This window comes from Clarias gariepinus, chromosome 2, assembly GCF_024256425.1.
Source record: "Clarias gariepinus isolate MV-2021 ecotype Netherlands chromosome 2, CGAR_prim_01v2, whole genome shotgun sequence".
Taxonomy (NCBI): domain Eukaryota; kingdom Metazoa; phylum Chordata; class Actinopteri; order Siluriformes; family Clariidae; genus Clarias; species Clarias gariepinus.
In genome coordinates this window covers 46,193,241-46,214,066 of record NC_071101.1, presented here as the reverse complement: position 1 = coordinate 46,214,066, position 20,826 = coordinate 46,193,241, and the positions used below count along the sequence as shown (strand labels likewise).

Below are 20,826 nucleotides of genomic sequence, written 5' to 3'. Positions count from 1 at the left end.
TCTGGGGTACAGTTATACATTTTACATTTTGTCTGCTTTGCCACTCTTTTTGACTAATATTAAGCTGCACATATCGCCTTTTACAAAGTGAAAGTGTATGCAATGCGAGCAGCTTTATTTCAGTCATAAATTCACAACCACATTCCAGCTATTCATGGTCAAAAAAGTAATCAATGCTGGACAGAAACAGCAAAAGGAAAAAAGCATGGGGATTATTATTTGAATAATAAAATAAAACCCGAAGAGACTTATGTGGATTTATGTGATGAGTCATTTTCTCAGGACAAAATTCTTAGATCAATATTAATGATTTTATTTAGTTAATTCATTCAAGCACTTGCATGCACTAACCTCCTGAAAATCAATGCAGCAATTAGCATTTACTTACATCTGAGTAAAGCTGTTGACATAATCTTGGATGTGAATTGAGCACTAAGCAATAGGGTAAACAACTAAATTATTATTAGTAAATATAATATTAGTAATATTAAATAAATAAATTATCATTAAATAATATTATAAAATATGTATTAAACCAGTAATATTGCATGAATAAATATTTATTTAATTTATTAATCAACTGCCCCAAATGTATTCATCAGCAAGGCTTTAAATTTAGGTATTTGTAGGTAGGAATAATTATCTCCACATATTCATAAAGGGAGATGAAACAGTTAACAGAGGAGTATTTATAACCTCCCTCTTTTTATGCTCCTCCTCTCTCTCTCTCTCTCTCTCCCTCTCTCTCTCTCTCTCTCTCTCTCTCTTTTAGTCACACACACACACACACACACACACACAGGAACAGGAAGTTATTGTCAAAGAAACTCAGACTGCCTCTCTCTCAGTGAGTGAGTTCAGGAAAATGGCCGAGGCCAGTGTTTCAGCAGATCAGTTTTCAGTTGATCAGTTCATTTGTCCAGTATGTTTGGATCTCCTGAAGGATCCGGTGGCTATTCCCTGTGGTCACAGTTTCTGTAAGGTGTGTATTAATGGCTGCTGGGATCAGGAGGATCAGAAGGGCGTCTACAGCTGTCCTCAGTGCAGAGACACTTTCACACCAAGGCCTGTTCTACGCAGAAACAACATGCTGGCTGAAGTGGTGGAGATACTGAAGAAGAAGACTGAAGTCCAAGCTGCTTTTCCTGCTCACTGTTATGCTGGACCTGGAGATGTGGAGTGTGATTTCTGCACAGAGAGAAAACACAAAGCCGTCAAATCCTGCCTGACGTGTCTGGCCTCCTTTTGTGAAACTCATCTAAAACCTCACTATCATGTTCCTGCATTTAAGACGCACAAAATAACAGAATCTTCTGTAAAACTACGAGAGAAGATCTGCTCTGAACATGATGAAGTGCTGAAGATCTACTGCCGTACTGATCAAACCTGTATTTGCTCCATGTGCATGTTGGATAAACATAAAGGCCATGACGCTGTAACAGTTGCAGCAGAAAAAGCTGAGAAACTGGTGAGAACTAGAAATCTTTTCAGCATTAAACCCTTAAAACTCAGCAGCACAAATGCAGTACATGCCGACAACACAGCATTGATCACTGATGATTAAAAAATATATTTGCTTTATTGCTGGTGTATACATAGGAACATTTCAGACATCAAACTGTGCTGTTGAGTTTTTGGGTATGTCATATAGACTATCATAAGTAATGATATTTATTTGCAAATTTTACTGCTATAGAAGAATATAGGAATGATGTTGGAAAAAAGTAGAACTCTTAAATTTAGCATATATAACATACTGTATATACTGTATATGTATTTTTTGTTGTTGTTTTTTAGAAAAAAAGGTCATAGAAAGAACTTCTTTGACCATTTGACCTTTTTTCAGTCATGTTTGTATAGTTGATTAAACTTTTGTGGTTGTGCTGAAAAAAACGTCGCTCTGCACTGCACAATTTTGGACCTTATATATGTTTATTAAAAAACCTAAAAAAAAAAAGAAATGGCTAAAATGCCCTAGGTTTTGAGATATTCTCATTTCTTACTCATACAATCTTTCATTGTACCCATTTTAAGTTTCATTAATAGCTAAATTTAGCAAAATATTTGTCATTTGTCTTAGTAAATTTGAATGTGTTTAAATAAGTATGCATTATGTGACTCAGAGTTAATCAAGTTACACTTGGCTAATAAAGCATAAAGAGCTAGCACAGTAAAGTGTACCATACATTGTCACTTACTCAGACAAAGTCATGTCTCTTAACCCCTTAAACTTCTACTTTTAATTCTTTAGAAGTCAGTATTTTGAAAATGAAGAGATGGTCAACACGTTAGTGAGTGCGTGTACAGGCCCAAAGTCCATTTCCTCCTCTTTTCCACGTCCAACTATTTACACTAGTGTTGTATAAAGTGATGTTTGGTAGCGAGAGTAAAGATGGTTACACTCACTGATTCGTATTCAACTGTCAATTCTTATAGGCAAACTAACTGGGAAAACCAAAGGTGTGACACATTAGGGAGGAAAAAGTAATAACAACCCGTGGTGGGTTTAACTGTATTTGAATGGGGAAATCTAATACTGAGTGCGGCTTATGGCACCACATTGGGCCATACACGCACTCACTAATGTGTTGACCATCTCTTCATTTCTCAGAATCGCAGCAACCAAGTTTCTCGCTGACTCACTCATCCTTTCTAAAAATGGCGCTGTGTTTTAATTACGTCATGTTTCAATTAATATATTCCGACTTTTCACTTAATATATATTCAGTTTTTAATCAATATATTAAGAATCCATTTAATATATTCAGAATCCATATACCTATTATTTATTATACATATTACATATATGTACTTATTACATATTATACTCATTATTATTGTAAGGCACCCGCGCGTAACTTTCTCTTCACAATATCCCACAGATTCTCTATGGGGTTCAGGTCAGGAGAGTTGGCAGGCCAATTGAGCACAGTAATACCATGGTTAGTAAACCATTTACCAGTGGTATTGGCACTGTGAGCAGGTGCCAGGTCATGCTAAAAAATTAAATCTTCATTTCCATAAAGCTTTTCAGCAGATGGAAGCATGAAGTGCTCCAAAATCTCCTGATAGCTAGCTGCATTGACCCTGCCCTTGATAAAACACAGTGGACCAACACCAGCAGCTTACATGGCACCCCAGACCATCACTGACAGTGGGTACTTGATACTAGACTTCAGGCATTTTGGCATTTCCCTCTCCCCAGTCTTCCTCCAGACTCTGGCACCTTCATTTCCGAATGACATGCAAAATTTGCTTTCATCCGAAAAAAGTAATAAGTGGACCACTGAGCAACAGTCCAGTGCTGCTTCTCTGTAGCTCAGGTCAGGCGCTTCTGCCGCTGTTTCTGGTTCAAAAGTGGCTTGACCTGGGGAATGCGGCACCTGTAGCCCATTTCCTGCACACGCCTGTACGGTGGCTCTGGATGTTTCTACTCCAGACTCAGTCCACTGCTTCCGCAGGTCACCCAAGGTCTGGAATCGGTCCTTCTCCACAATCTTCCTCAGGGTCCGGTCACCTCTTCTCGTTGTGCAGCGTTTTCTGCCACAGACTTCCCACTGAGGTGCCTTGATACAGCACTCTGGGAGCAGCCTATTCGTTCAGAAATTTCTTTCTGTGTCTTACCCTCTTGCTTGAGGGTGTCAATGATGGCCTTCTGGACAGCAGTCAGGTCGGCAGTCTTACCCATGATTGCGGTTTTGTGTAATGAAACCAGGCTGGGAGTTTTTAAAAGCCTCAGGAGTCTTCTGCAGGTGTTTAGAGTTAATTAATTTATTCACATGATTAGGTTAATAGCACGTTTAGAGAAACTTTTCATGATATGCTAATTTTTTGAGATAGGAATTTTGGGTTTTCATGAGCTGAATGCCAAAATCATCAATATTAAAATAATTAAAAGGCTTGAACTACTTTAGTTGTGTGTAATGAATCTAAAATATATGAAAGCCTAATGTTTATCTGTACATTACAGAAAATAATGAACTTTATCACAATATGCTAGTTTTTGGGAAGGACCTGTATATCACAAAATTTTAATGGTTAGTGATTGGTGCAGACATTCACACTATTTTAGGGAAAAAGGAAGGTCCTAAGCTATAAAAGAAATTGAACAAAATAACTGTAGGCATTTGCAGTTCCTACAGATATAAGTAGCAACAGAAATGGAGGCAAAGACGTTTTATTCCACGAATAATGTTGCCGTTTGTGCGGGAAAAAAAGGCTTGCTAAAAAAGGGTGCTAAAGGTATTAAATGATTCTTATGTTGGCTTTTACAGGCTACTTTACACTGATCAACAGTCAGTGCCCCGCTGTAACCAGCAGATCAAAGGAGCAGTTATCGGCTATGACACATAGCCTTCTGCGTTTGGAAGCCAGGGTTGGTTGGTTGGAAGCATGTTTGAAGGAGAAGATAATGAGACAAAAACCCCCACAAATTCTCCGTCCATACACACTTACAGTATAAGATGCGCTCGCAGACAAACACAAACTCTCAGTGCACACACACACACACACACACAATCTCCCCGTGCAGATACACCATGCAAGGAACAACTGAACAACAGGTCTTTACTTTTTAATACACCTGGCCATAAATAAAAATTAATATTTAGGCCTTAAAAGATGCTTTAGAGTACATCTAAAATTAATTCAGCTGCATGTATACGTGAACCCGCAGCCTTAACAAAAGGCAGCGTTTTGATCAAAAGGATGATAGACACGTGCGATTTATCGATCAAATGACTCCCCCACTCACTTTTCCAACACGCCAGCGCGCTCTGTTGTGAGTCGATTTGTTTAACCCATGAAATAATATAAAATTTTTTTGCTATGTATAAGAATTGCATTTCAATTTATGTTTCATGGTGCACCAGATGGCCAGTTTTCTACTGCTCAAAAGTATAGTATCTACTATATAAGAGTGTAGAATATAAATGAGAAAGCTATTTACACGAGTGCTCAAATGTAAAGCAAACGCAATTATTAATTTATTGTGTACATTTACCTTTATTTAGCCGTTAAAGGTATATAAAAAATAATCTGCCTACCAGGCCACTATTATTTTCTTTTCAAATTTAAAGATGCCTGCGTGTGTGCCTAATAGCCTAATACAATATTGTGTCCATTGCTGAAGCAAACAAGATTTTGTTTTAGTCTATAAGCTGAATACAACGCTCCGAGGTGACACCCACAGAACCCCCAGTTACTGTAATCCCTCTTCTCACCTTTCATCCACGATAGGTGTGAAGTTATCAAACCGGTTTCACTGATGGGGGATTCGAAGAACCTTTTGTCTGCATCACAATGAACTGAAGTTAAGCACGTCTACACGTTCACTACGTCTTCTTGTTTTAATCTGTAATGTTCAAGTGGAATACATTTTGTATATATGCTTAAATATTAATTTTTATTTATGGACAGGTGTATTATGTTTGATCTGCATTATTGCGAGAGGCGATGACTTTCTGGTGGAATATGTCTGCATTTACAAGTTCAAGTGCAAGTTTAAGTAGGCTTTATTGTCATTACAACCATATACAGTTAGTACACAGTGAAACGAAACAACGTTCCTCCAGGACCAAGGTGCTACATGCAACATAAATTTACAACATAAATTAACACAGACACTAAACTAGCTAACCAAGAGGCCTAGTTACCTGGCTAGCAGAGAAAGGACAGAGAGACCTAACATAAATTACAACATAAATTAACAAAATGATGTTTACGATACAACAATAGTGTGTACGATAATTTGGTGGTGTAGGTCAGTGTGTCTGCACTTGTGTTGATTAGTCAGTCCAGTCCCAATATTTTGAGGTAGTTGAGTTAAGCTATGTGATAAGGTTTGTGTGTGTGTGTGTGTGTGCATGTGTGTGTGTGTGTGTATTTATCAGTCCAGTCCCTTTTTGTTGAGGAGATGGATGACTTGTGAAAAAAAAACTGTTGCACAGTCTGGATGTGTGTGCCCGAATGCTTCGGTACCTTTTTCCAGATGGCAGGAGTGTGAAGTGTGTGTGAGAGGGGTGTGTTCGATCAGCCACAATGCTGGTGGCTTTGCGGATGCAGCGTGTGGTGTAGATGTCTTCAATAGAGGGGAGAGAGACCCCAATGATCTTCTCTGCTGTCCTCACTATCCGCTGTAGGGTTTTGCGGTCCGATATGGCACAATTTCCAAACCAGACAGTAATGCAGCCGCTCAGAATGCTCTCGATAGTTCCTCTATAGAAGGTGGTCAGGATCGGTGGTGTAAGCTGGGCCTTCCTCAGTCTTCTCAGAAAGAAGAGACGCTGTTGGGCTTTCTTGTGTAGGAAGCTGGTGTTGACGGACCAGCTGAGGTCCTTCTCTAGGGGGACACCCAGGAATTTGGTGCTTTCGACGATTCCCACAGAGGAGCCGTTGATGCTCAGCGGAGAATGGTCGCCTCGTGTCCTCCTAAAGTCAACAACCATCTCCTTTGTCTTGTTAACATTTAGAGACAGGTTGTTGTCTTTACACCAGTCCGTTAGCCTTTGCACTTCCTCTCTGTAGGCTGACTCGTCGTTCTTGCTAATGAGACCCACCACGGTCGTGTCATCAGCAAACTTAATGATGTGGTTCGAACTGTGTGTTGCTACACAGTCGTGAGTCAGCAGTGTGAACAGCAGGGGACTAAGCACACAGCCTTGTGGGGCCCCAGTGCTCAGTGTGGTGGTGCTGGAGGTGCCGTTTCCGATCCGTACTGACTGAGGCCTACCGGTCAGAAAGTCCAGGATCCAGTTGCAGAGGGAGGTGTTCAGGCCCAACAGGTTCAGCTTCCCAATCAGTTGTTGGGGGATGATAGTGTTGAATGCTGAGCTGAAATCTATGTACAGCATTCGAACATATGTGTCCTTCTTGTCCAAGTGTGTGAGGGCAAGATGTAGTGTAATGGAGATGGCGTTGTCCGTTGAGCGGTTAGGACGGTACGCAAATTGCAGTGGGTCCAGTGAGGAGGGCAGCAGGGTCTTGATGTGTCTCATGACGAGCCGCTTAAAGCACTTCATGATGGTGGGTGTGAGTGCAACGGGACGGTAGTTATTGAGACAGGACACAGTAGACTTCTTGGGCACGGGGACGATGGTGGTGGCCTTGAAGCACGTGGGAATGACGGCGCTGCTCAGAGAGATGTTAAAGATGTCAGTGAGAACATCTGTCAGCTGTTCAGCACATTCTCTGAGCACTCTGCCTGGGACGTTGTCTGGTCCAGCAGCTTTACGTGGGTTGACTCTGCGAAGAGTTTTCCTCACCTCAGCTGTAGTGAGACACAGCACCTGGTCGTTCGGAGAAGGTGTGGTCTTTCTCACCGCCACGTCGTTCTGCCTGTCAAATTGGGTGTAAAAGTTGTTCAGCGCATCTGGGAGGGAGCCGTCACTGTCACAGGCAGGTGATTTCGTCCTGTAGTTTGTGATGGCTTGTAAGCCCTGCCACATGCACCGTGTGTCGCCGCTGTCCCTGAAGTGATTGTGGATTCTCTGGGCGTGTGCGCGCTTTGCCTCTCTGATGGCCCGAGAAAGTTTGGCCCTTGCTGTTCTGAGGGCCACCTTGTCTCCCGCTTTGAAGGCAGAGTCTCGGGTCCTTAGAAGTGCATGCACTTCCGCAGTAATCCACGGTTTCTGGTTGGGTCGTGAGATGATGCTCTTGGAGACAGTGACGTCATCGGTGCACTTTTTCGGCTCTGGCCGATATGCGCCAGGGATGTTTGTGTAAACAAGATCCAGCGTGTTTTTCCTTCTCGTTGCAAAGTCCACATACTGATGGAATCTAGGAAGCACTGACTTGAGATTTGCATGGTTGAAATCTCCAGCAACAATAAACAGTCCATCCGGGTGTGTATTTTGCAGTTCACTGATCTTTGTATACAGTTCCCATAGCGCTTCCTTAGCATTAGCGCTAGGTGGAATGTACACTCCGATAATGAAAACAGTGGTGAATTCCTGTGGTAAATAAAAAGGTCTGCATCTAACAGTCACAAACTCCAGCAGCAATGAGCAATAACTAGAAACTAGCACAAAGTTCTTGCACTATTTCGTGTTGATGTAAACACATAAGCCGCCACTGCGAGTCTTACCGCACAGAGCTGCATTTCTGTCGGCGCGAAACGAGGCTAGCCCGTCTAGCTAAATAGCGGCGTCCGGTACTCTGTCGCTGAGCCATGTCTCCGTGAAAACAAAGACACAGCAGTCTCTAACCTCACGCTGTGTAGCCTGCTGGAGTCGGATGTAGTCCAGTTTATTGTCCAGGGAGCAGACGTTAGATAGAATGATGGACGGGAGAGCCGGCCGGCTAGGGTTTGTTTTTAGCCTAGCACAGACTCCCGCCCGCTTGCCGCGCTTCCGCTTCCTCACGCACCGCCTTCGATGACCCTTCCTCCGGCCTCCGGCATCAGGCAACGCTGAGGCTTTGAGGCCTGGTTCGCGCAGCAAGCCGAGGTCGCGTAGCTTTTCCCGCAGCTCATCGTCGATATCATTAACCGGGTTATTTAGGTTGAAAAGTGTCTGGCTATTGTATGTCTGGCTGAGGATTTATAGGAAGAGAGAGTAGAGTTTGTGCATTGTGCACTTTAACCCGCGCGCGCTAAACTGATCCGTGTCGCTCTCCCTCACTTCCGCGCTCTCTCCCTCTTTCTCGCCGGTGTCTTAGACACACAGATGCCTGTGTCTTCTTCAGCGCGCTTTGTCTTTGGCCCTGACACCTTTTATTGTGCGACCGAATGATCACATGAAGTGTCGCGGTATCACAACCTTTTATATAAACACGCTGCCAGGTGCGGCTCATTCAGGCTGATTGCCTGGCAAATGCATGTATACATGTCTGCGCCTTTGACTGTTTAAAACTCCGCGTGGTATCAGCCTGCGGATCTGCCCATTCTGAACAGTTTATGCGCAGCTCTGCCCCTCCCGCGAGCCGCGTCGTAACATATATGTCCACAAATACTCTTCCTTTGTCCCTTAGAGACTCTGTAGTAGGTTTTCTCAGTTGAAAAAAAATATCACTGATTATCAACGCTGGAATAAATGGCACATTGTCCAAGTACAAGTTGATCTTATAGCTAAACTATTTGCTTTGGGTAAAAGTGGCATCTAGCGATCATTGTGTATCAGCGACAGCTTCCTATTCAAAACAATAGGCGGTCAAATGACCAGTAAATCAAGTTAAAAGTAGAAGAATTAACACTGGCGTGGCGCTTCTAGTGTAAAATAAACTACTTGTGCATTGTAAAGACCTGAATAACTATTTTATCCCCAGACAGACTTAAATTAAGAAATCCTGTCTTTATGTCTTAGTTAGCTAGAAACATGTCGAAATGCATTTAAATATGTGGATATTCTACAAGGCCGTGTTGTTGATTGGTGACATTTTGTAGTTTTATATATATATATATATATATATATATATATATATATATATATATAAACATTAATATTAAATGCAATGATTTATTTTCAGAGTGAGTTAAAGGAGGAGCAGATGAAATCCCAGCAGAGAATCCAGGAGAAGCAGAAGAAGGTGCAGGAGCTGAAACAGGCTTTGAACACTATAAAGGTGAGCAGTGAGCAGAGACAGAGCTGCTCCTAGAAACACACACAACATGGACAACATGGAGTCATTTAGAGTCGCAGTAAGAGAGGGAATGATAGATGAGCTTTAAATACTGTGTGTATGTGTGTGTGCGTGTGTGTGTGTCCTAACAGCTGAGTGCACAGACAGCAGTGGAGGACAGTGAGAGGATCTTTACTGAGCTGATTAGCTCCATGGAGAAAAAGCGCTCGGAGGTGATGGAGCTGATCAGAGCTCAGGAGAAGGCTGAACTGAGTCGAGCTGAACGACTCCTGGAGCAACTGGAGCAGGAGATTGCTGATCTCCAGAGGAGACTCACTGAGCTGGAGCAGCTTTTACACACACACGATCACATCCAGTTCCTCCAGGTAAAACTCACTGTCTGATCTACATAAACAGCTTTTTCCCTTTCAAAAGCTACACTCGATGGGAATATCTCTTTGTTCCCCAGTTGTAAAGCATGTGTGTGTCAAACACGCCAAAGCTTTGGCTTATATAACCTTGGTTAGGTCACGTCATCTGATAAGGTGCACCTGCAGGTTATTAATAGGACTGAACTGGAAACATCCTCAGGTTTTTTTGTCTTTATGGACCGCATTGTGTGTGTGCAGGCACTTTTCAAAACAAAAAGAAAGCGAAAATACAAAGAGTCTTATTACCCACCAAAAAAATGGCAGAGTTAGACAATAAAGCCGTGCCTCTGTGTAAAAGGCTAAGGGCGATCTCCATGCTTTCTGTTTTCAGTGTTTAAGGGAAGAGCACGCTATCCTCGGGCTTGAGGGAGGATGTGAGCATTGTGATCTCATCCCTATTAAAGTCCCTTACGTTCGGCTCCCCTTTTTTGAAATGAAACTGCGAGCCGTGGCGCATTCCTGGTCTTCGCATGCAGATCTGGCGGAAGTGCATGACACGGAATCTTCCCTTTCTCTTACTCTCTCGTCGGATCATGAGCCTTTACCATCCACTTCTCAAGCACACTCCGACGCTTCTTGTGAAGGGGGCGGACAAAACTTCGACTCTCACTTCCACAGAGATGGAAACTATCACTTCAGAGCGCTTCACTAGCGATGAGCCAACGTAACAGGAGTTATTAGAAGTGGTAACACGGGCGGTCAAACTCTTATACCTTGATTTGCCGTAAAAATGTAATAAAATAAAAATACCCCAAACGCTCAAAGTTAGACGACAGGTTTCTGTCAGGTTTCCTAAATGATGGCCCCTTCCCTTCTTTGGCAACCTCTATGACAAGTTAACTCATTCATGGAATAAGCCGTATTCATCCCGTGTTTTTGTGCTATTGACATTGATTTGTTCGAATGTCGTGGATGCAAAAGCGCGGTTTTATATGATGATGCCCCAGATTGAAGAGACACTTGCGGGTGCTTTAAAATTCCTAATAAGTTTCTTATATAGTTTTTGTAATGTCTTAACAGGGACAAAACAATGAAAGACATTGCAATGCCTCGGTTTAAATGGTCTTGAAATTAATTTAATTTCCTAATAGTAGACTATCTGACAGTGTTAACTATGCGAATGTCCTGATTTGTGAATATGCCAACATATCTTATTTAAAACATAAAAAAATGTCGACATCATTAGAAGACATTAATGAACAATATACTGTATATATATATATATATATATATATATATATATAGATAGATAGATAGATAGATACAGTAGATAGATTAAATCCCCATAAACATTCACACTTAAAAACAATACTAACAGAACTAAACAGTTCCAGAGGTTTAGTGCCTGTTATCAGGACAGGAATCACCTACAGGATAACACTGTATTTTTCACTGCTTGTATATTTTCCATAGTTTCATTTGGTTTTACGCGATTTCATGTGTTATTTGTGTGTGTGTGAGAGAGAGAGAGAGAGAGAGAGAGAGAGAGAGAGAAAAAGAGAGTGAGAGAGAGCGCATGTGTGCGAGAGAGGGCTTATATTGTGATTTGTCCATGGTTACTAAAGCCTGGCTTACTACTACTTTAAAAATATGTGTGTATATATATATATATATATATATATAAACATTAATATAAAAACAATCGACTATTATCGTCAGGATCAAGTTTACGGGGCTACTCAGTTTACTACTGACCCGAAACCAATGTGGCTTTTTAAAGATGCACTGTTTTATTGGACATGGCTGTTTTGTAATGTTCTGCAAAATACACACTGTCTACGGCTTGAATATACTGTGAACGTCTCAAAGTCACATCTCTTTAGATCCTTCTGCACTAATGTTATCATGGTGTAAATTAATAACGTATTAATGTATTTCACTTGCGGACAAAATAAACCATGTCTAGTAACAAAAGTAACGAATTTGTCACTACTCTTCTCTTATGCAGCACGGGGAGATGAACTTAGACTTTCCAAAACTTACTATTATTTCTTGAGATTCTCTTCTTTAAGCTCGGATGAAGAGAACTGAAATGAACTCCCCTCTGTGCAATATCTAAGTAGAGTGTAACTTGAGCAGCCATAAAATCCCCCCTGCCCCTGTCTAACTCTGATTAGGAAAAGCTCACAGACGCCAAACCTGCAGCACTTTGGTGTAATTTTTATTATCTTTTTAGCCGTGCTGCATAAAAGAAAAGTAATGACAAATTTGTTACTTTTAATAACGCGATGATTGATTGGATGTTATATAATTTCCATGTTTGATAGTGTCGATTTTAGAGTGCATTATACGTGCAAAGCGAAATGGAAGTAAATAAACATGTAGCAATGCAAGGAGGACAAAGCTGCGAAATATTTAAATTTAAGCAATTTAAATTTAACAAAGTGTGATCATAATTGGTGTTGTTGCTGCTGTTTAGGTAATTGGTTCCATCGTGTTACTGAACGCAACTGTGTTCACAAAACCGAGCGTAGTGAAAAAAAAACACTCGCTAGCGCATTTGAATGAAAGGGGGCGGCGGCTTTTCTTTGAAGATAGCGATTGTGTAATGGGGGGCAATCGTGGCAGGGGGGTGTTTTAGGGCATCCCACCCCTCTGAACGCCTTTTGTCTTGTAAATAATTATCCTTTTATTTAATGTATAAAACACTTACTTACTGGTTTATTGTTAAGGACAAAAACAGACCCTGCGCTTGTGTCTAGGACTGATGCTGAACAGCTGTGTTCTTAGGTTTAATCAACGATTTACAAGACGACAGGTAAAGCATTTGTGGATGGAGAGGTGTGTCTGTGTGCGCTCCTACATTTCTCCGTTGGCTTTAACACAAACACATTTGCACAGACAGGTCTAAAGAACCCCTCCCCCCGCCAAACACACACAATAAAACAATAATGTTTTAGGCTAACATATTACACATTTTTGCAAGCCGAGAACCCCCTCGTAGAGATTGAAGCGGGACTCGTCACGCTTCGCAGTCCACCTTAAGGAGGCCAGACCTAAGGAGCATAATTTCCTTTAAAAAGGAGTCCTGAGGCTTACGTGCCCAGGACAATGGGGGTGTCTCCCCCTGGGGAGAGGCGCGTAAAAAGTCCAATAAGGAATATAAACTCCTTCCTGGCACCCTAGGGAGGCCGTGGTTCAATCTCGTGTTCAGTTTCTTCCTTGTTTCAGGATGCCGAACATCTAACACCCCCCCCCCCAATCTACTCGAAGTGTCAAAACTTGTGCCCCTTTTAGAAAAGCTGGCAGCGGGGAATCTACTGCCAGGTATGTCTCTTTAGGTACAAAGCACTGTAGAGATTACAGACTTTGCTGGAAAAAGGGGAAATAGAACATGTTCCCCTGCCAGACAGAGAATCAGGCATTATTACATTTTTGTGGGCTGAATATTAAAATGTTGACAACTAAAATGATTGTTTCTCAAATCCAACCAGAGGTTTGGTTTGTGACAATCAACCTGAGGGACGCATATTTTTAACGCAGTGGCCCAGACTGCGTCTTATGCATTTGCTTCCATAGCTCTGCTCTCAGAAGTTCTGGTGAAGGTCCGTCAACAAGGCTTGCACCTCGTATTGATAGCGCCCCATTGGCCGACCAGTGTGTGGTGTTCAGATCTAATATCTCTCCTGTGAGGAGGGAACTTCTGTGTCAGGCACAGGGGACGACATTCCATCCCCGGCCTGAGCTCTTCTACCTTCCATCTGGCCCCTGAGGGGGACCAGTGAAGAGAGACTGGTCTTCCAGCCAGTGTAATTGAAACCATACTAAGTGCTAGGGCTCCCTCCAGTCCTTATGAAGAACTTATGCCCTCAAAAGGAGTGTATTGAAATTTTTTGCATAGTAAAACATGTACAGATGTCGCCATTAAAAACGCACGTTTCGAGAAAAGGAATCCCGCGACTTGTGAAAATGCCCTTCATTACCTGTAGGGGGCAGTCGTGTTTCAGTCTGAAGTATTGTGTGTCTACTGAAGCCGAAAATGTGTTCTCTCTCTTAGGCACCAATTGACAGCAAGCGACGGAGCTCATAAACATGTCGAGCTCAAACTGTAAATACTGATGTGTATTTATTCTTCATTTTCTTTTCTCCTTCAATGATGAGACTTCGACTGCGCTTTCTTCAATCAGTATTATAATTATTTTTAGTAGTAGTGTTTCGAATTTGTTATTGTTATTATTCTTATTATTATTGTAACGCACCCGCGCGTGTGTGCAAACAGACTACAGTAATGTATGTTATGTTAGCCTAAAACAATTGTTTTATTGTTTTTATGTGCTTTAAATATACAATCTTGTGCAAAGTAAAAGTGAGTTGCGCGTGCGGCTTTTTGATCAAAAAAAACCCACAAAAATATGTACTACTCTGTGAATACAATGCGACAGCACGCAGAATCCCCGGGCTTTGACTGCACTTCATTCGTTAGTACTGTAGTAGTACACTAAAAGAAATGCTGGGTTTCTGTAAACACATCGTTGGGTTGTTTATGCTGGGTCATAATTCTGTGTTATTTCGGGTACTTTAATCACAATGTTGGGTTGCTTTTGCTATGAATACTAAAAGTGCTGCATGATTAAACTTCTCCGTTTTGTCCCTGGACCTTTGTGTTTATGCAGTGAACCCACGGGTGAACACGATGATTTAAGAATTTAATTTATATATATATATTTATATATATATAAATTAAATATATATTTAATTTATATATATATATATATATATATATATATATATATAGTTCATTTATGTCTTCTGATGAAGGCGACACATTTTTACGTTTTAAATAAGACATGTTGGCATATTCACGAATCAGGACATTCACATAGTTAACACTATCAGATTATAAGGTAACCTAATATCAGGTAATTAAATGAATTTAAGACCTTTTAAACCAAGGCATTGCCGCGTCTTTTAATAATTTGTTCCTGTTAAGACATTACAAAAACTAGCCTATAAAAGAAACTTACTATGAATTTCAAAGCACGAATTTTGGCATCTCATTTCATCCCTATGAAAATAATATGAAGCACATACATTTTTGTATGAGATGCGCGCGCGGACACACACAAACTTTCCACACACACACACACACACACACACACACACACAAACACTTTAAAATATAAAAATAAAAATAACCAGAGCTCCACCGTCTACGCGAGAACGGACGGGATTCTGGAAACAAAAAAAAAAAAAAAACTAAAGATGTTCTCGGGGCTAACTGTATGCCCTTACCGAGGATTTATAGGAAGAGAGAGTTTGTGCTCTGTGCGCTTTAACCCGAGAGCGCGCGCTAAACTGTTTATGCGCGGCACTGCCCCCCGTGTGAGCTGCGTCATTACTGTACATAAATATCCACAAATACTTTAACAACATACACTTATCATGAATTGCATTTAATATAAATGTTACATATGAGACACGCGCACAAACACATACTTATTTAATATATTCACCTACAAACACATACTGTATACACATAAAAACAAAATATAGGCCTAATCAGTAAATTTGTGAATTACACTCAAAGTAATTATGAAGTCTGACTTGATTGGTACTATTAAACATTTTATTTGTTTTGCTGGCGAAATACATTTTAGGCAGTGACGTCTGCTCAGTCTTGTTAAATAGTTTTAAACCCCTCAATTCTGTCAATTCCCCCAGCCAATATTTAACTTTTTAAATAAGATATGTTGGCATATTCACGAATCCAGACATTCGCATAGTTAACACTATAGCCTACTATCAGGAAATTAAATTATAATTTTAATACCATTTAAACCGAGACATTGCAATGTCTTTCATTATTTTGTCCCTGTTAAGACATCACAGAAACTATCTAAAAAACTTTTAAAGCACAAATTTGGGCATCTCATTTCATCATTATGAAAATAACACGAAGCACATATGAACACGTTCATTATGAAATATCTGTTGTAAAACAAAATAAAATTCATGTTTGCTTCAGCATTCATAAAGTCCTTCCATGCGCCATCTGGCGGATGTTAAGTGAAGCACGAAACATTTATTTTAATTTCCTGAATGTTGCTTCCGGCAAGTCGCGGCATGCCACGCGCTAAATTGCGGCATATCGCGGGAAAACACGCACAGTCTTAATGGCGACATCTGTAGACCCAGTCCACTGACAAATTTTTTCAGTGCTGCAGTTTCTACAAGAAAATTTACCTTGGGCTTATGCCCTAGTATTCTCAGAATATAGGTAGCTGCTATTTCGGCTTGTCATGTCCTGAATGTTGGGGTTTCTATGGAAAGCACCCTTTAGTTGCCCGCTTATTCGTGGAACTAAACGATTGAGGCCCCCCACTAGAGCGACAGTCCCCTCTTGGGATCTAGCTATTGTGCCAAAAGGGTTGGATGACAACACGTTTGAACCACTAGAGTCAGCGCCTGTGAGGCTTCTGACCCTTAAGATGGTTTTTCTCATGACCGTTACTTGTCTGAAGAGAATTGGAGACTTGCAGGCATTGTCAGCCTCCGCATCTTTCTTAGACTTTGCCCCTGGGCTGGTCAAAACTATTCTGCATCCTCACCACAACTGTCTCCCGAGGGTTCCACTCTCGACTATGCACCCAGTTGTTCTCAAAGCCTCTGTCTTCTGCTAAATCAAAGCAAGTTTTTTATATGTTATGGGGGCTGCAGCCGAAGGGCGGCCGCCACTAGAAAAATGCTTTCACACAGGGTGAGAGATGCTATTGCCCTAGCCTATAAGGTGCGTGGCAGACTTTGCCTCTAGTAATTAGGGCCTATTCGACTAGGGGGCTTGCCTCATCAATTGCTTTGGCAAGACGCTTTCCTTAGCAGCAAGTGTGTGATGCGGCAGGTTGGTCCTCTCCGCACACATTTGTCAGATTTTATAGTTAGATGTCCATGCAACTCCAGCATCCCACAATTATGTCTGAGACCCCTTTGGGGGACTGTGCGCACACTGCACAACCCTGCGGGTTCCGACACCTGCAGTGCAGCGGCGTTGGTATTTTCATTCCCACAGCGTTTTCACGGAGCATCAAGTGTAGCTTTTGAAAGGGAACATCTCGGGTTACTTTGCTGTAACCCTGTTCCCTGAAAAAGCGGGAACAAAATGCTGCGCTCCAATGCCGCACTGCGGGCATGACTGGGTGTCCTTTCAGACAAAAATTGACCTAAAGATGTTTCCTGTTCAGTCCTATTTATAACCTGCAGGTGCACCTTATCAGATGACGTCACCTGACAGAGGTTATATAAGCCAAAGTTTTGGCGTGTTTGACATACATGTGCTTCACAACCGGGGAACAAAGAGACGTTCCCATAGCGTTTCCACGCAGCATCTCATTCCTGTTTTTTCAGGGAACAGGGTTACAGCAAAGTAACCCGAGACGTTCCTCATACACTCTTGTTAAAGGACAGTGAATGTCCATTTGACATCACAAGTACTGTATGTTTTACTTTTAATCTGATTTTTGTAGGCTTTAGCTTTTGGACGTCAGTCTTCTCCAATGGACAAACCATCATTTCAGTCATCCATCATCAGTGTCCATCAACATCTCTCATTTGATGGAGTGAGGAATTCTCTCTCAGATCTGAAGAAGAGACTCGAAGAACTCTGTGAGGAGGAATTTAACAAAATCCCTCCACATGGTAAGAGGAGCTGTTCTTGCTAGAGAAACACAATGATAAACGTCTTTACTCGCTCTGTGAAGTCTTATTTCTTAGCAATGCTCCTGCTGACCTTCCTGCAGACAGTTTTAACTAAAATGCTGATTTTAAATGAAAAAAACTGACTGTATCAGTTTAAACTCTTTCCATCTTTTAGACGATGATTTAAATTGAATGCATTTGAAGCTCTCTATAGTAACATAAAGTCAGCTCAGTCGATTCCGCTAATCATCATTTACAGTTTAGAGTTTCTCTGTGAATTTTCAGATTTTCTCTCAAACCTTGTCGTTTCTGTAGACAAAGCGTTAATTGCTGGAGATTTTAATATTCATTTTGGGAATCCAGAAGACTCTGAGAACAGCATTTATGTCCATACTGAACTCAGTAGGAGTAAATCAGTGTGTAATAGGACCCACTCATAAAGCAGGTCACACTTTGGATTTAATATTATCCTTCGGATTAAGTATAAGAGACACAATTACAATTCCACAGTCTAAAGTTATCTCAGATCATTGTCTTGTCTTGATTAAAGTGTGTCATAGTAATTATGTACGCACAGCACTGCGCTATCGCTTTAAATGTACGTTCACATCAAATACCACTCAGACCTTTATCAATAATCTCTATATCTTTATCAGTTATCAACTTTGATTGGATCGCCATCTGACTCCACAGAACTCGATCAGGCGACCGAATATTTGGAGTCAACACTCTTATACACTATTACGTTATAGCTTAGATAATGTAGCTCCAGTTAAAAGAAAAATTATAAGAGATGAGAAACTCGCTCCTTGGTATAACGACCACACACGCACTCTAAAACCAACCGCTTGAAAATTAAAACGCAAATGGCGTCAAACAAAATTGTTAGTATTGCAAATAGCATGGAAGGAGAGCATTCTAAACTAGAAAAGCTCTCAGTGCTGCTAGATTAATGTATCTCTCCACTTTTATAGAAAATAACTAAAATAATCCTAGATTTTTATTTAACAATATAGCTAAATTAACTAAAAACAAGACCACTGCAGAAATCTCCACAACAACAACATACAGTAGTGAGGATTTCATGAACTTTTTCAATAACAAAACCATAAATATTTGGCATTAAAAATTTAGGCTTTGAAACCAGACAATTTAAATGATACAGATGATAAATTAATCACATCAGATCAGGACCTAGAAAACTTTACTTCCCTTGAAGCGAGAGATGGAGCAGTTATTAAACCACCAATCAAAAATCCTGACCTTGACCCCTGTCAGCTTTCCAACTACAGGCCAATATCAAATGTCCTCGGCTTGCTCATCAGGGACAATCTTATCATTTTGATTCATACACGTTCACATTTCATACAAACTTAATTCTTTTAATTGTGTAAAGCTGCCTTCCGACAATGTCAATTGTTAAAAGCGCTATACAAATAAAATTGAATTGAATTGAATTGAATAGACAACCTGATGATATTTGTCTTTATTTTTATTTTTTTCTCTACAGCTGCAGCTGTTCAGATGTTTTTAGCACCAGAGCCACAAAGCAGAGAAGAGTTTTTGAAATGTATGCGCTTCTCTCTCTCTCTCTCTCTCCCTCTCTCTCTCAATATACAGAACACTGAGGTTCACTCATACGAATTCCATTTATATTCAAATGAAAATTAAACAAGTATATTATTCTATACATCTATAAGTCTATAGTAAAGGTTACTTTAGGTAACACATTTAGTAATTAATTAAAAAACTAACTCCCGGGTCACCTCCTCTCTATCCAATGTTGTAAATTTTTGCCTCAGATATCAGTGCACACAGACAGCTGTCTCACTCTTCACATGAATATACAGTATTCTGTGAATTAAAGCCAACATGTTCACCTTGTTCAGTTTGTTTTTCTCTTTTATTTTAGATTTCTATTATCTGACTCTGGATCCCAACACGGCACATCGTAACCTCATTCTGTCTGAGAAGAACAGAGTGGTGAGATACAGTGAGAGAGAGCAGCAGTACTCTGATCATCCAGAGAGATTTGATTCCATGTGGCAGGTGTTGTGTAAGGAGAGTGTGTGTGGACGCTGTTACTGGGAGGTGGAGTGGAGCGGTGTTGTGTACATATCAGTCTCATATAAAAACATCATTAGGAAAGGATGGGGTGATGAGTGTGTGTTTGGACTCAACAATCAATCTTGGAATCTCTTGTATTCTTTTCCCTCTCTCTCTTTCTGTCACAACAACATTAAGACTGATCTCAGAGCTCTATCATCCTCCAGAATAGGAGTGTATGTGGATCACAGTGCAGGAACTCTGTCCTTCTACAGCGTCTCTGACAAGATGAAGCTCCTCCACAGAGTCCGCACCACATTCACCCAGCCTCTGTACGCTGGGTTTAGACCCTATTGTAATGTGAGATTGTGTGACCCAGAATAAAGTTTGTAATGTTTTGTGTAAAATTCCTTCACAATGTCACATTTTTGGTTAGTCTTCAGTTTCACTAGCACACAATTCTGCTGCACAAACACAGCTCAGTAAATTAACTTAGCAACAATTAAAGAGCATTATTAACATTAAATATCAAGCATGAAAGTAGGAAAAACACACAATAAGGAAATATTTATTTATATATTTATAACTCTAGATTTATAGTGTTATATCTGGGTAAAGAGCAAGTATGAGATTTGACACATCAGAGTTTGAACACTGTAGCTTGCAAAACCCTAAAGTGCTGAAATTTTACTTTTGAGCTTACCAAGGTTTAGGGTCACTTCACATTTACATTATTAAAACCTTCAAACAATTAGAAAGTGATTTATTAAATTTGATCTAACACACAGTGTGTTCTAACACACTCTTTACCACTTTTCCACACTCTCCGTTGCTCTAGACCATTGAATTTAAAGAATTTAAAGTCAATTTTTCAGAGCGTACCTCCACCTCTCTAGATTTTCCTCTACCTGTTCCCTGCTCTCACTATAAAGCACAATGTCATCTGCAAACATCATTGTCCATGGAGACCTTATCTAACTTCATCTGTCATCCTGTCCATACCATTGCAAACAGGAAGGGGCTCAGAGCCAATCCTTGATGCAGAACCACCTTCTACATTCCTGCCTTAAAGACCAAACTTGTCCATCACATTCTCATCACCTCTGTTCTAATTCTCTTGCATGATGATTATAATTTGGGTAATAACAAAAAAAAACAAACA

At 40.7% G+C, this 20,826-nt stretch overlaps 1 protein-coding gene across 1 annotated transcript; it reads left to right on the top strand.

Moving 5' to 3' along the window:
• The first annotated feature begins 817 nt into the window (after window positions 1-817).
• On the top strand, window positions 818-20,826 carry LOC128506278 (E3 ubiquitin-protein ligase TRIM16-like). Its single transcript, XM_053476653.1, has 6 exons — window positions 818-1,468; window positions 9,463-9,558; window positions 9,708-9,941; window positions 17,447-17,618; window positions 19,129-19,188; window positions 19,531-20,826. Exons 1-6 carry the CDS (start codon window positions 866-868, stop codon window positions 20,046-20,048), a joined length of 1,683 nt encoding a protein of 560 aa, XP_053332628.1. The 5' UTR covers window positions 818-865; the 3' UTR covers window positions 20,049-20,826.